Source organism: Aedes aegypti, chromosome 3, assembly GCF_002204515.2.
Source record: "Aedes aegypti strain LVP_AGWG chromosome 3, AaegL5.0 Primary Assembly, whole genome shotgun sequence".
NCBI lineage: Eukaryota > Metazoa > Arthropoda > Insecta > Diptera > Culicidae > Aedes > Aedes aegypti.
The window spans coordinates 84,612,362-84,627,903 of NC_035109.1; the positions used below are offsets into that span (position 1 = coordinate 84,612,362).

The 15,542-nt window shown below is 39.0% G+C and overlaps 2 protein-coding genes and 1 long non-coding RNA gene across 4 annotated transcripts in view; 1 reads left to right on the forward strand and 2 right to left on the reverse strand.

The window, feature by feature from the left end:
* LOC5579167 (organic solute transporter alpha-like protein) overlaps positions 1-277 on the forward strand; it is a 72,959-nt gene extending 72,682 nt beyond the window's left edge. For both annotated transcript variants that reach the window (XM_021854457.1, XM_021854456.1), the window contains one exon: positions 5-277. In XM_021854457.1, coding sequence (XP_021710149.1) covers positions 5-120 — 116 coding nt within the window. In that variant the 3' untranslated portion in view covers positions 121-277. The remainder of the gene's footprint in view (positions 1-4) is intronic.
* The window catches only part of LOC110679547, a 134,897-nt gene that overhangs the window by 75,285 nt on the left and 44,070 nt on the right, over positions 1-15,542 (reverse strand). The gene's annotated exons all lie outside the window — the stretch shown is intronic.
* LOC5579168 (proteasome subunit alpha type-3) lies at positions 12,790-14,707 on the reverse strand. Its single transcript, XM_001664212.2, has 4 exons — positions 14,548-14,707; positions 13,962-14,417; positions 13,169-13,281; positions 12,790-13,102 (listed from the first exon to the last, which is right to left on the reverse strand). Exons 1-4 carry the CDS (start codon positions 14,566-14,568, stop codon positions 12,931-12,933), a joined length of 762 nt encoding a protein of 253 aa, XP_001664262.1. The 5' UTR covers positions 14,569-14,707; the 3' UTR covers positions 12,790-12,930.

The window sequence follows — 15,542 nt, forward strand, 5'->3', positions numbered from 1 at the left end:
TCAGCTGTATTCCAAATGTGCCTTTGCGCGGAAATGCTGGTACTCTCCCTGTGGGCTTTCCAGCTGTACAAAACTCCTAACAAGAACCAGCATCTGTTGGAAAAGACGGAGTCGACTTGAGCGATGCCGTGCTTCAAAGAAGAAAAAAATGCGTATCTAAGATAAAGCAAGATTCCTTACAAATCCTATGAATAGCATTCTCGGAAGAAATCTTCGTGTACTTAGCTGATAGTAATTTAATGTGATAAAAATAAATGTATGTTGATAGCTGTTTAAAGGTCCTTCGTTTTCAACATTATATCACACTCTTCAGCAATTGCCGGATCTACGGAAATTTTATTCAGAGGTTTCTCAATAAGCCTCCACAGATTTCTTCACGAGGTTATAAAAGCATATATCCAAAAATATATTCAAACAATTTTCAGCTCTCTCACCAGAAACTTTCCAGGAACTTTTTTCTACAAATGTTCTAGGCTTTCTCGTCCAAAAACTATCCAGGAATTCATCTATAAGTTATTTGTTAATTTCTCAGGATATTTCTTTTGGAATCCATACAAGCATTTTATTTTAAGTATTCCCTTAGATATTCCTCCGAAAATGTCTTCAGAGATTTTTCCAAGAATTCGTGCAAGGATCATCATCGTCATTCATCATCATTTATTGGTATTACATTGTTAGTACCGTAATCCGGGGTAACATTGATCATTTTTTTGAATATTTCTTAAATATTTCGTTTGAAAATGCAAATGTTGCAAATTTTATATTTTTAAAACAAGTACTGCCACCCAGAGCTCGTGATTATATACTGCATTTTGTTTTTTGACAGATTTAAGCATGTTTAAAAAAATGTTTTAGGTGATTTTTTAAAATGGCTGATATGGGGTAACATTGATCACCTATGGAAACAACGTTCGGTAATATTGAAAATATCGTTACTCACTTAAATCATGGTCCCTGAAGCCGAATGTGAAGGCCGAACGCTTACAAGTCATTTACTTTTTGAGTTATTTTAAAATTAAAAACACCTCGAACCACGGAATACGCCTAAAGGTAGGCAATTTCCTAAGAGATTTCTATATTCTTTACAGTAATTCGTTAATGTTGTCAAATTGAGCATACATATGAAAGTTTTGACAACGGAATCATTTTCGGCGATGCCATTTTTAGTAAGAACCGCATTTTCCTTGCTCATATCGTTTGCAGGACTTATGTGAGACATGAATCTTCGGTAGTGGCACCCTTGCCCATTGAAATCATTGTTTCGAAAAGATGACAAATTTACGCATAAGGACTGTTCATTTTATAAAGTGGACACCTTGTTTATGCTATATCTTTTTTATTTATTGATGAAATCGTAAACGGTTTTCTGTGTATCGTTAAACTATTATTCTACAATGTTATGAAAATACAGAAACTTACAAAATGCTTTCGGTTGAAGAACTAAATAGTTTTTGCAAAAACTCCTAAGAAAAACTGTTTGTCAAGTTTAAGCATTATTTTTCGCATGAAAAAAATCCTAAATTTAATGAACAAATTGTATGTTGGTATCTTTACTATTCAACTTAAGGTAGAGCTTTTGAAAACATCAATAATATTCCATCAGTTCCTGACGCTGAGTCACTTTAGTGATCTATTCCTTATGGTCAAATTTGCTGATACACCATCTTTTTACTACCAGCAAAAAAGTAAAGTAATAAGCGTGTTCAAAACTGGTTTAGATTACTAAAGAAACTATATATGTATAAAAAAAAGCAAAATCTTGAGTTTTAACCGCATTCTTGGGTACCAAATTTACTCTTTATGGTCGTTTTATTGAAAAATTCCATACTTTTAAAATTATATACGCATGTTTATCGATCTAGAGCAAACTGTAAGCGTTTTTCTCAAAATATTTTGATAGGTAGTCTCAGAATAACACATTCTGAAAATAATACATGCAAAATAAATTTGATTTAATTCAAGCAGTGTTCCCAATCTTGATGATTGTCATTGTGCTTTGAGTGGTCTTCTGAAAATAAATTATTTGTTTTTCTATTGTGCTTAAAATATGACGTGGGGACTAAATCAGCAACTCTATGAAGGCGTAAGTTATTTTTTATATAAATACTATATTATTACTTCCGTCTGGACGTACTTTAAACCTTAAAATTCTACTCATATCAGTTCCATTTAAATTTAAGATATTTTTCTTTAAAAAAAATTGATAAAAACTGATTTTATGATATCTGCAAAATTGCTTCTCCAAAAATAACTTGATATTTTTTAGCAAGCTTCTAATTGATAATGCTTTCTAAGTACAACCATTTTTTGAAAATAAAAAATATAAATTGTCGAATTTTCCTGCCGATTTTTAATAATCCTTGATTTTGATAACCTCCAAAAATCGACCGTTCTAAACGTTGTGCCTTATTAGTGTGAAATCATATTATTTTGGTAACTTTTTTATTACCACAGCATTGTACAATATTAGTCAAACGATGTACAGAAAACCGATTTCGATTTCATTGATAAATTAAAAAGATATTGCATGTCCAAAGTGTCCACTTTATAAAATGAACAGTCCTTAATGCAAACGCAATTTTCGTAAAAAATACTCACTTATATTAGCTTATGAATATAAAAAAAAGAAAAACCATTTGTGATTTCGAAATGTTCCATCAATAAATGATGATACGAACTTTTTACGATATGAGTCATTCCGATCAATGTTACCCCGCTGATCAATGATACCCCGGATTACGGTACAATAAAACCGCGTCAACAATTCCACGCCATACAACTCGGTTCGCAGCTGCCTTCCTCCATCATCGACTGCGACCCACACTCGCCACATCTTGCAACACCTGGTCAGCCCATCGTACCCGCTGTGCTCCTCACCTCCTTGCACCTGCCGGATCGGAAGTAAACACCATGTTTGCAGGGATGTTGTCCAGCATTCTTACAACATGCCCCGCCCAACGCATTCTTCCTACTTTTAATACCTTCAGGATGCTAGGTTCATCGTAGAGTACAACGAGCTCGTGATTCGCCGCCTTCGCCTGCATACCGCCAAATATCGTCCTAAGCACCCGACGTTGGAAGCAATTTCGTGACATGCATTCCATTTTTATTTAGATAGATAGATAGATAGATAAACATAAGCATTGATGACCTGCAATTCGTAGTTGCTACTCCGTGATTGACCGGAATAATCAAAATTGTACAAGGAATCAACACATGCAGCTTGGGAGTTGACTATCATCTCCAATGTACAATTTTGAGAACTCCAAACTTAGCCATGTCAATAACGGCGCCGGCCACGTCCTTACGGTCATCGAGGAAAGAAAAAAAGACAATTTACACCGTCTTCAGCCAAAGGCAACGGACAACACTGAACACCCAGTGGCCCAGTGATGAATTTTTCGTTTGACGAAAAGTTTCCACCAACTGGAGCGGGAATCCAACTCACACCTCGTAGCACAATATGCCTAAACGACTGACGCCGCTAAACGCACGGCCACGAAGCCCACATGTTAGTGTGTCGTTCATTGCTACTAGAGATCGAGATCAGTAGAAGCATTAGCTTTAGAATGCGAATGTCACGCCTGTTCGTATGACCAACATCTAGTTTGCCACGCTCTGACAGCTTTAGTACCGGGTATATAAGTGTCAAATCGATTTTTATAACCAAAACAAAGCATTATCTACAGCATGGCATTCAGAATACTTTGCATGTAGAACACGAATACATATCAAATTGTATGAATTTATGACTAATTCACCGACTTTAGTATTTATGACCGCCCTTCTATGTAGCTTAAACCACTGTGCGTGGGTCGTTTTTTTCCTCAATGGCACTTTCGGGGATTCATAGTAACATTGAGACAAGTATTATGGCTCGTATTACTGTATGTATTTTTCGTGACTTTCTCCGGGAATTTGATGAAAAATTGAATTCAATTCGGTATTTTCCCAAATTTTTGTTCAGGTATTACTCAGAAGATTTTTGAAAAAAATCATTTAGTGATTTCCTAAAGAATCATACTGAGAATTTGATTTTATAACATTCCCCAGGAAGCCATTCACCATGGGGAATGTTATAAAATCGAGAATTTCGTTCAAGATATTTTCAAGAAACAAACATCAAATTTTCAAAAGCACAAATCTGGAGAACCAAACATCCGTTTAAGCTGAAAACTTAATCGATTGGTTACTAGCCGGTGGTGACCAATCGATTAAGTTTTCAGCTCAAACGGATGTTTGGTTCTCCAGATTTGTGCTTTTGAAAATTTGATGTTTGGCTTCGATTCATCTTCACCTTAAGGAAGGCGGGAAAAAATAGCGAGAACTATATGTATACATTCCCTTTTCGAGGAAGTCGGTTTAGAAGCAAGTTTTTGATTCCATCATGACCAGGCGCTTTTTTGGTTTTCAAATTGCGAATAATTGTGGCAATTTCCTTAGTGCGAACTAATCAGGAGTTGTCGGCAACAGACGGAGTAAGGTCGATCTGTTCGACAGAACGCTCAACAGCTTCAATAGTGTCCCTGTCCCTAGGACAAGCGAATAGCGTACACTGCGCAGCGGAGGGCTGTACTTGGAGCTTTGGTGATGCGCCACGGTCCATTGTAGTTCTTCAAACTTGCTGAACCGTGCGCTTCCTCAATAGAAATATAAACCATAGAAGAATCAATAGATAAAAAAAACGAATTTAGTACTATACCATTTAATTCCACTAGAGTGTGTATTTTTTGACAGATACGCGTATATCGACCTCAACTGTAAGGCCGTCTTCAGTGTCGTGTACTAGAAGTCGAGTCTAGTACACGACACTGAAGACGGCCTTACAGTTGAGGTCGAAATACGCGTATCTATCAAAGGATACACACTCTAGTGGAGTTAAAAGGTATAGTACTAAACTCGTTTTTTCATCTACTTATACGTATTCTACTAAGGGTTCATTCATATATTTCATAACGCTGAAAATGGCCATTTTTGATACCCACCCACCCCCTCGTAACGGTTTTTGTTTGAATATTTCACAAATTTTGTATGAGCCGTAACATCAAGAGGACACCCACCCACCCCCTTCAGCGTTATGAAATTTATGAATAAGCCCTAAACAACTCGAAGATTTATTATCATAAAAGAATAATGTCGTTGGTGTTCCCTTTTTTCTCGCTCAGAAACATGTTAGGTACATAAGTGTCAAACTGCATACATTTTCGCGTTGACATTCATAGCCCAGCCTATCTCCACCAGCAAAAGATATTCCGACAGCGACGCCAGCGACATCCTTCTTCTATGGTTTATTACTTCTACTGTTTCCGCATTTCTGCATCAAGAAGAGCAACTTTGAAGAAATTGGGCGCAGTATTGATTCCGTTTTCATCACGGATGTTTGAAAATATGGGGTCGTTCGAGCTCCGTTTTGTGTTTATCAAGCGTTAGAAAGCAAGCCAGTCTACACGTGCGTAGCAATGAACAAAGTCAGTATTTGTCACAGGATCGGCCGACAGACTAATCTCGAAGGTAACGAGCAGATGGTCAGACGACAGCTCGTTGATAGATAGTTCCAGCTGTATTATTCTTGTCACTGTTCCAAAATCGATGTCGGAAGTTTAAATCCCCAATGATGAAATACGGCGAGTTTTATTGTTTATTGTTTATTACAGTTTACCTCCATCTGACTGAGTGTCTTAATGAAGAAAGAAAATAAAACTCGGTTACAATAACGACAGTCACAATTACTTAACTAACTTAGCACTAGAATCTAAAAAGTTGTCAAATAGTATAGTAACCCTAAACTATGGATTATTTCGACTCATGTTTCGAATACATGTCGTGAAACGTTGCTGAATAGAGGCCAATGGCACATCGAAATCGAACAAATGAGCAACACCATTGAATGTATTGGATGCAAACCGAATAGGATCATGCTGTCCATAGCGACTATTCCGGCCATCCAATCTCAAGAAATGTCGCCTACGCAATACTCTTTCTGGAGCGTTAACGTTTACCTGGGTCGAAAGCGATGGAGAATCTATATCACCGTTGAGAATCTTCGCAATAAACATTGCCTGCATCGTTTGTCGTCTGGTCTCTAGAGTTTCGATCCCTAGTAACTGGCAGCGATCGAAGTATGGAGTCACATGTTGATCATCACGCCAAGGCAGATTCCTCAGAGCGAAGCGCACGAACCTTTTTTGCACAGTTTCCATACGGGCTTTCCAAGTACCATGATAGGGGCACCAAACGACGACTGCAAATTCAATAATTGAACGCACCAGTGAGCAGTACAGCGACTTTAGGCACAGAGGGTCTTGAAATTCGTTGGTAACTTTCATTATAAATCCAAGCTGCCTATTCGCTCTCGTTATAATGTCGTTGTAATGATGACGGAAGGTGAGGCCTTGATCCAGTAGAACACCTAGATCGCGAACTTGATTCACTCGCTCCAGAGACTGGCCACACAACGAGTATTGGAATGTAATAGGTTTGCGCTTTCTGCTGAATGTGATGACTTGACATTTTTCGATACTAAGCGTAAGGCTGTTATTTGAGCACCATCTCTCGAATCGGCACAAAAGAGTTTGAAGTTCTACGCAGTCGTCGATGCAGCCTACAACAATGTATATTTTGGCATCATCAGCATAAAAAAGTCTTACTCCAGGTGGTAAAATGAGCGAAACATCGTTAATGAACAACGAAAACAGCAGGGGTCCGAGGTTACTACCTTGTGGAACCCCAGACTCATTATTGAAGGGCACAGAGAGTGATGACCCAATTTTCACACGTAGAGATCTGCCGGTGAGATACGACCTGAACCACTCTACAAAGTTCATAGCAACACCAAGTTTCTCCAACTTCTTTAACAGTATGGGATGGTCCACACGGTCAAAAGCGGCCTTCAGATCAAGATAAACAGCATCTACCCGATGTGGGGTATTTAGAGGTGCGGGCGAATATCAAATCAGTATTTGTGATAACATCAGTTTTGAAGTGGTAGTTGTGCAATGCCAACTTCGGCGAGCCGAAGGTTCACGAAGTAGCCGAAGATGACGTCACGTTGAGGAAACTGCGAACAAAATTTTTCGCAGCCTTGTCGTCACCATCAGCTGATCGTTTGTTTACATCTTTTTCGTGACTAATACAAGCAAACACATACTAAGAGCCGGACCTGTTATATATGACATTGGCATCTACCTGTTTTCCTGCATCCATTGCTTGTATGCACGCTGACGTGAAATTGGTTAAATTCGTAGTAACGGACCGTTTTGGAAAAAAATCCATGTTGGTCGCAAGAAATGTACTGACGGCAGCAGTTGAAGAGTGCTTCGTTCACTATAATTTCGACAACTTTTGAGCACGCAGAGAGTGATGTAATTCCTCGGTAGTTACTGATGTCACGTTTGTCCCCTTTTTTGTATACAGGAAACAGGAGCGATTTCTTCCAATTTAGCGGAAAACGTTGACATTGGATAGACAATCTGAATATCTTAGTCAGCGGTTCTGCTAGTGCAGATGAGCAGCGCTTTAGTATAACTGGAGGGATACCATCGGGCCCGGCAGAGTTTGAAGATTTCAGTTTTCTTATCGCTTGCAAAACAACATCCTCGTCGATCTGGATAGTGTTCAAGTCCAGCACATCATGTGGAGTGTCACATACAGCTAACTCAACTTGGGAGGAAGGTGTGGAGGAACTAATGAAGGCCGTTTTGAATTGTGCTGCAAACAATTCGCACTTCTCTGCAGCTGAGTTTGCCTGTTGGGACCCTAGGTGCATTGAAGTAGGAAGACCATTTTCGTTCCGCTTCGTTTTGACGAATGCCCAGAATTGTTTGAGATTTGAGCGTAGGTTGCGTTGGATACGGCTGACATAACGAGCATACAGGACATGCGTAACTTTAGAGCGGATTTCACGTCGAAACTAGGACAACTTAGAGGCCCGACTCATTCCAGAAAAGTATGCAGCGATAATGCGTATATCATTACCAACCGATGAGATGGTAATGCCTGTTGCAACAGTCGAGTCGAGTGCTTATTCTGCGCAGCGTGTGAGGTGACACGAGTCGAATGAGGTGACAATTGTCGACTCGCTCCCATTTGATTAACATTAGTCGTCTCCCGTCACTCGCGGAGAGAGCGACTCGTCTCGACTCACACGCCGCGCAGAATAAGCACATTTGTTGGTCGAAATATTCAGCTGCTTGAAAGCCAATCCTTTTCGAACAGCTATTAGTACACCTCCTTCTATGCTACCATCATAACTTGACGGCCGATCGAGACGAACACAAGAGAACCAGGTTTCGGTGTCGACAGCTACATCTATACCATGCCGTTGCACAAAATCGAAAAATTCTAGCGATTTGCTGTGAACGGATCTTTAAAGATCTTTAAAGATCTTTAAAGAATTCGTTCCAATTACCTACGCGCAGACAGGGTTGGCTAGCCATTGTAAACGTATTTGATTATTAGCTCGGATAAAGCTAGGAATTGTTGCTCCTTGAAACGGCAGTCTTGCAAACGATGAAAAAGATCTTTTACGCATCGCTCTGGTTGGCCGGAACCCTGCAGTAAGAAGGTCCTTCGGCGACACTAGGATTGTTCAAACGATTTTGAACGTTAGAATTGATCCTAGCGACAGAGGTCTGAGGTGCGCGGGTGTTTGGTGCTGTAGTTTTCATGGAAGCACACTGACGATTTTCTTCGAGTTGGTTGATATGATTCAGCCGGCAGGGGCAGCTTCGGAAGTTAGCTGACGCACCGAATAAGACTACGTGAGACGGAAGCCTCCTTGAGGTAGGCCCTTGCAGTTTGCTGTGAGATGTTACAAAAGTTTCGGAGAAATCACTGCAATAATTGTTGTATGTTGTATGGAACCTTAAATAGAATTATGAATACACATGGTGATTTGATTTGAGAATTTACAAGAGCCGGAGAAAGCCATGAATGCGGGAGAAATACATAGGGGCCTTCCTTAGCCGAGTGGTTAGAGTCCGCGGCTACAAAGCAAAGCCAAGGTGTCTGGGTTCGAATCCCGGTCGGTCCAGGATCTTTTCGTAAAGGAAAATTTCCTTGTCTTCCCTGGGCATAGAGTATAATCGTACTTGCCACACGATATACGAATGCAAAAATGGCAACTTTGGCAAAGAAAGCTCTCAGTTAATAACTGTGGAAGTGCTCATATGAACACTATGCTGAGAAGCAGGCTTTGTCCCAGTGAGGACGTAATGCCAAGAAGAAGAAGAACATAGAGAAATTTGTTGATGAACTTCATTAGGAATCTCTGGTCGAATGCACCGTGGAATTTATGGAAGAATTCTTTATAGATTTATATTATTCTTCAAAATGTTCAAAATGAGAAAATCGATAAGATGATGGCTGGAAGAGTTACTGGATGGTACTCTTGAAAGCATTCTTCTAAGGCTTCCTGAAAAATTCCTAAAGGAATTTCTTCGAAAAATTGTGGAGTACATCTTTGAGGAAAGCTTTTCCTTGGAAGAACTATTATAGTTTTTTTGGAATATTTCCTACAAGTAACAACTGGAAAAGTCGGTGGAAAAAATATTGGAAATTTCCGATGAAATACTGGCATAAACCCTGTGATTCCTTGAGGAAATTATTAGAGGTAGTAGTGTTGGAGTTCTCAAGGATTTTATGTAGCGAATTATGAAGAAATTACTTCAATCATCCCATAAAAAGACTGGAAAAATTTGTGGACAAATTCCTGGGAAAATTGACGGAGAAATGTTTATAAGAATATTTATTTATTTATTTCATCATCTTCGGCGTTTGCCGCACAGACTGAATCTTAAAAATATGTATGATACAATTAACATTCAACAAATTCTCACAAATCTAACACAACGATGACATCAAGCTACAAAACTTATAAACGTAAAATGAAAATTCACACTCATCGATTTTAAACTATGTCGTCTGTCGAGCGTCTCGATTCGATGGCCTCCATGGCGTTTGAGAAAGGCTCCTGAATTCACGGCATCGCACTCCAACTGGCCAATTCGAACATTTCAATGCAGCTTTGCGGAAATGTGCATCTACGACAATTTTGAAAGAGACGTAATCCAGTGTTGAAGTATCCTTCCATGCTGGCACGAGAGGTTTGATAGATCGAACATCACTGACTCCTATCGATTTACAAACCATTGCTTTTACTTCTTGCTCTGTGACATCATTGGCAATATTGGAAATATACAACTGAATTTCATCATCATCTCGGTTATCGACAATGTGATCAGTGGCAGATATTTTCGTAGACGACAAAGGAGAATTGTGTTCATCTACAAAACGTTCAGATTCCATTCGACGCTCCTTGGATGTACTTGGCTCGGCTGAACAATTTGATGTCATTTGAGAAATTATTGTACTGATGCGTTCAATGTCTACCTTCAAACAGTCAAGCTCTTCCTGTGTGGCGTAGTTAGTTTCCTTCTTGATTGCATTGCGAAAACGACCTTTCTCGATCAAATCTCTACAGCAGTCACACATCCAAAATATATTAGCGTGTAGGCATGCACATCCTTCGTCGTACGAAAGACCAACGCATTTTGCATGAAATTGACGACGATCATCACATAGCCCTTCGCAAGCGACTACCACATCTTCTGGACAGAATTCAATTTCACAAACGTTGCAATGAGTGTACATTTTGGATTTTTGAACCCTATCGACACGACTGATGTTTCTCAGCTTCAAAACTAGGTGGCGAAATCCTTGATTGTTGATGATGAAACGCAAGGATGGAAGAAAATGACGTCTACGTTTGCAGCTGGTAGCAGGTACGGTGAAACAGAACGCTTCCGATGTGAACGAAACAAATTGCAGATATTATATGCTCTACGACGATAATTTTTCGTTTTAAACTTGTTCTAGTAAAATTACAGTGAAATGCATCAAGTTCAGTGGCGAAAGACCGCGAAATGCAATAGAATTCGACGGAAAATACACGGCAGCAAGCGGATCGAGGTGCACAACTCACGACACAACACGACAACTCTCAAATGTGAATATTCTAGTACAAATCTCTGGAGAAACTACTAAAAGAATTCCTAAAGCTTTTTCTCGAGAAATCTGAAAATAAATTTTTGACGTTTATGTGGAATAGTCGCGTTAAAATCTTTGATTGTTTCTACGACGCCGCTAAAATTTTGCAGTAGAATCGAATGTATAAAATAAAAAAAAAATAAATTTTTTTTTTGTCGATAGCGATAGGGGTAGTACTGGCACTCTTAATCTGCCCTAAGCTCCTTCCCAGCATTTGCTTTTATAAGCCTCTATTGCGTTCATCACACAGACGTTCCTAAGCAATGTTGCTCAAATGGTACCAATCAGCCCTTGCCGTAGTTTTGCAGTCTAGTAGTTCAGACTACTATCAAACTATGATAAGGCCTGAAATGCTACTAGAGTGGTTAAAGTGAAGAACGAAATAGTTTTATTAAAAGGTCCTCATTCCCCATTTCATTTCATCACTCACTATCGTCACTTTTATTTTCGACACTATCACGTATATCACCGATTATCACTCATCAACTTTCGTAATACACTTCAGATATACTTTCTATTATATCACTTTTCACATCACACCATTTTCATATAAATCTGTTAGCATTACTAAGTAATTAAAAATCACTTCGATCCATTCTTCTGCACTCGCTGTCATTACATATTAACACTTTTATCATGCACGTTTGAAGAACTAGGCAATTATGTTTATATTCAGAAAAATGATTGCACAATGTATTATGGCCATTATTAAATTAGTAGAGTTCACATCATTATTATTATATTTTTAACAAAACTATCAGAATCACTTCCACCTTAATTTTCAAATTTTCATCACTATAGACTTAATATAAAATCACTATTAGCACTTTCACAATCACTAAATTTAATAACGACGAGTGTATCGCACAGATCCACCAAACATCAATTCTTATGTTGCATTATAAAACGATTGATCACACGTTGGCTTCGAAACTTAACCACCATTGCTGATTAGTATAAAGGATGCTACAGCTCGTGTAAACGAATTGAAACATCAAACAACCAGCACTGGTTTATAAGTAACTAATGAGCCCTGGCGGTCCCTCCGTTCGAAGAGGACCTGATAATATGCCGAAACATATTAACAGATCCTCCGCCTGAATGCAGCCGTTTCATGATAAATCATGAACCGTTGGAGGTGTGCCAAAGTATTGGGAAGGTGATATGTTTCACAGACGGGTATTATTATGGTGCACCTTCTACTTTGGCACCGTCAAACCCTGTGATCGTGGCCAGGGACATAAAAAAAATAAAAGATAATAATAAAAAAAATAAAATAAAATAAATTTAAAAAAAAAATAATAAAAAAAAGTAACTGTGGAGACCATTTTAGTCAAAAAAAAAAAATAAAAATGAGGGATCAGAAACGTTGTATTATGGGGGCAGGATCCGTCATTGATTTCGGAATTTTCAAAAGCAGTTTTTCGTTCAAAATCAAGAATATTTACAGGAAAATGTGTTCACTGTATTCTATTCTTCAACCGAAACATAGTGAACACATTTTCATCGAATAATTTTTAGTTCTGAACAGAAAAACTACTCTTGGAGTTTCGATGATGACGATTACGGAGCGTTAAACGTTAATAAGACTTTTTAAAGACTAGCATTAAAATAGTAACTAAGTCTCAAGAGATTTGCTACACAGCCCTATAAGGTAAGTTTATCATGGGATCAATGCTCAATGCAATGTGACATCTCTACTCTTACCTTCTCTCGTTCAGTCCGCCAATAAAATAAGCTTCATTTTTGTTCCTTTCAATATATTTTACCGTACGAAATTACTGATACAAGTTTTTCCTCGAAGTAACTTAGCAAAAAAAGATAATTTTTACTTCCCCACCCTCCACAATTCAACAGTGGTTGTAGCCGGAAGGAGAACCCAATCTAAATTTCGTTATCACTATCGTCCTCGTCGACCGCTTCCTGTCCTGCTCGGGTCGCCGCGGCGTACAACTCATCCGGAACCACCTGGTGACGGCCGTTGGACGCTTGGCAAACCCAGCTTAGTTCCAGTTTGAAATCCTTATCCTTCAGTTCGTCGTGAACTTGGTAGATGCTGAAAGGGTGAAGGGTAAAAGACATTCCAAATGGTCATTCTTGGGTTCTAGCTGTATCGACTCACATTTTTCCGGCGGTGGTTATCAGCTCGTTAACGGACTTTTCTGCCAGCTTCAGCTTTTCGATTTCAGTCTTGGCGGTTTGCTTGGCTTTGCCTACAGCGCATCCAAAGTATCCCTTAAGGAAGACAAAATTCGCAATCATTCCGGAATCCAATCAACGCCCAATGCATTGCAATGGTCTGAATCAACCATTTAGCGGGAAGAAAGTTGCATTACTGTTCTCGATGTTTTTAGACGCGTGATGTCTCCAAACAAGTTTTCAATGATTTAGTTTGGTATTGAGATTTGGTTTGAGATAATTTAGAGGTGGATTTCCAGGACAAAATTCTGGATATTTTTTTTATTTATCGTTAAGACATCTTTTGAGGAATTTCTGTACGAATTCCCAGAATAATTTGTAGGAAATCTCTAGACCAAAAATGAACAAATCACTAGAATAATCTCTGAAGCTTTTCGTAAAGAATCTGAACAGAAACTCCTGGAGAATAATCGCATTAGAGAAGATATCTTTAGAGTCTGCATAATTATGCAGCAGGATTCACTGCAAGGAAACTAGTGACTTTAGAGACCATTTTGGTTAACGGAAAGACTTCAGAGGCTTTCTATTAAGAATAGGCTTTTTAAAAGCCTTGCATCGAAATAAAGAGCAGGTGTCTAAAATATAGACCTGTTACCAGCGCTACTGAAAATATCTTTCATCTATAAAATCAACGAGAACAAGAATGAAACTTTTTCCCTTCTAAATTGGCGATTTGGACCATTATTGTGGCAACGGTAACTCGTCCCGTAACTTACACACGACACGCCGGACGGATCGATCATGTACATCTCCGGTCCGGTTTCCTCCGTCCACGAGGCCAGGATCACGCTCACCCCGAAGGGACGCACCGCACTGTACAGGGTATAGGCATGGAAGTAGCTGGACAAACGGTCATTCAGCTGCTTCAATGGAATGGGCCTATCGTACTGTTGCCGGTAGTTAGCCGCTTCCTGCCGGGCAATGTCTACGATGGCACGCCCATCGGCAATCATTCCACTGATGGCCATCCCGATCGAGCTGTCGATCGTGAAAATCCTCGTTCCGGATTCCGGCTCGTACAACTTACTGGTAATCAGTTTTTCCACGGCCAGCACAACACCGTCCTTTCCACGGAGGCCAATCACCGTACCGCTGTTCTCCACCGATTTGCCCGCATATTCAATCTGGAAGACTCGTCCGTCCGGGGAGAACTGAGATGCGGACAAATCGTACTGCAAGACGGAAAGTGTTCCGAGGAACAAACAAAACATTAGCTACACGCCTAACCTCAATATGCAAAATTTCTCAATCCATCCAACTAAACATGATTTTTTACCTGATTAATATAAATTCAACACTTACCCCTGTACCGATGGAGCTCATCCTGGCAATTTGACTTTATTTGAACACGAAAATACACAGTTTTTTATGATTTTATCCGGAAAATCGGGAATTGCGAGATGAAACAGCAGAAAACCGACGATGATGATGAGAAAACACAAACGGAATTTTGACGTTTCAACGCAGCGGTCCCGGCTGCAAGTTGGGGCTAATTTTACGCACAAAGTCCAGAGATGAAATCAGGAAGGTGAAAATATGACCAAGTAGAGTTGGGGGCACTCAGTGGGGAGGGGGCTTTGCGTCGAATAAAACCCACCCCACAACAAGGTAGGCTATTCCCACGTGTAAACAACGATTATTCATCAAAACATGTGTCGTCATTCCTATCGTCAAGCGACCCGGATAAAAAATACAATACAAAAACCAAATAACGTATTGTAACAGTTCAATATATTGGAAATACAATACAGTATATATTGTAAATGACAATGCAATTACAGTACAATATATTGTTTTGAACAGTTCACTGTATGGTATATGAGATTTTTGCAATATAATGTATGGGTGGTTAAGTATCGTAACAATACAAATATAGATATTTTCTCATACACACATTTTGAAAACACAAATATCGTATTGTTTATGTATTGTCTTGATTAGCAATTCGTGTATTGTTGTACAATACAAAAACAAAAGAACTGTATTTCAATTAGTGGTGAAAAGTACAGAATTTGTATTTTGTATGGATTGTTCCCCAACTTACCGGATATTCGTGCCAAAAGTAACAAAATAATTTTAACTTTATAGAAGCAAAGATATTTATCATGGTTGCATTCGTGGTTACAGCTAATGTCAAGTGACTTCTAAAAAACAACTTATTTTTACTTTTTGAATATTTTTCACCCAACATTTCTTGCTTTCTGAACTTGTTTTGTTTACTTCTTTCAGCAAAGCTACATAGAAAAATGCAACAGTTGTTTTACGCGAAAATAGAAATTTGTCCAAAATTGTAAGGT

Bases quoted from the DNA above. Each gene is read 5' to 3' on its own strand.
- LOC5579168 (XM_001664212.2), bottom strand. From the start codon at position 14,568: ATGAGCTCCATCGGTACAGGG. The intron at 14,418-14,547 runs GTAAGTGTTGAA...TCCGTCTTGCAG, and splicing joins TGAGCTCCATCGGTACAGGG to TACGATTTGTCCGCATCTCA. The intron at 13,282-13,961 runs GTAAGTTACGGG...GTCTTCCTTAAG, and splicing joins ATCCGTCCGGCGTGTCGTGT to GGATACTTTGGATGCGCTGT.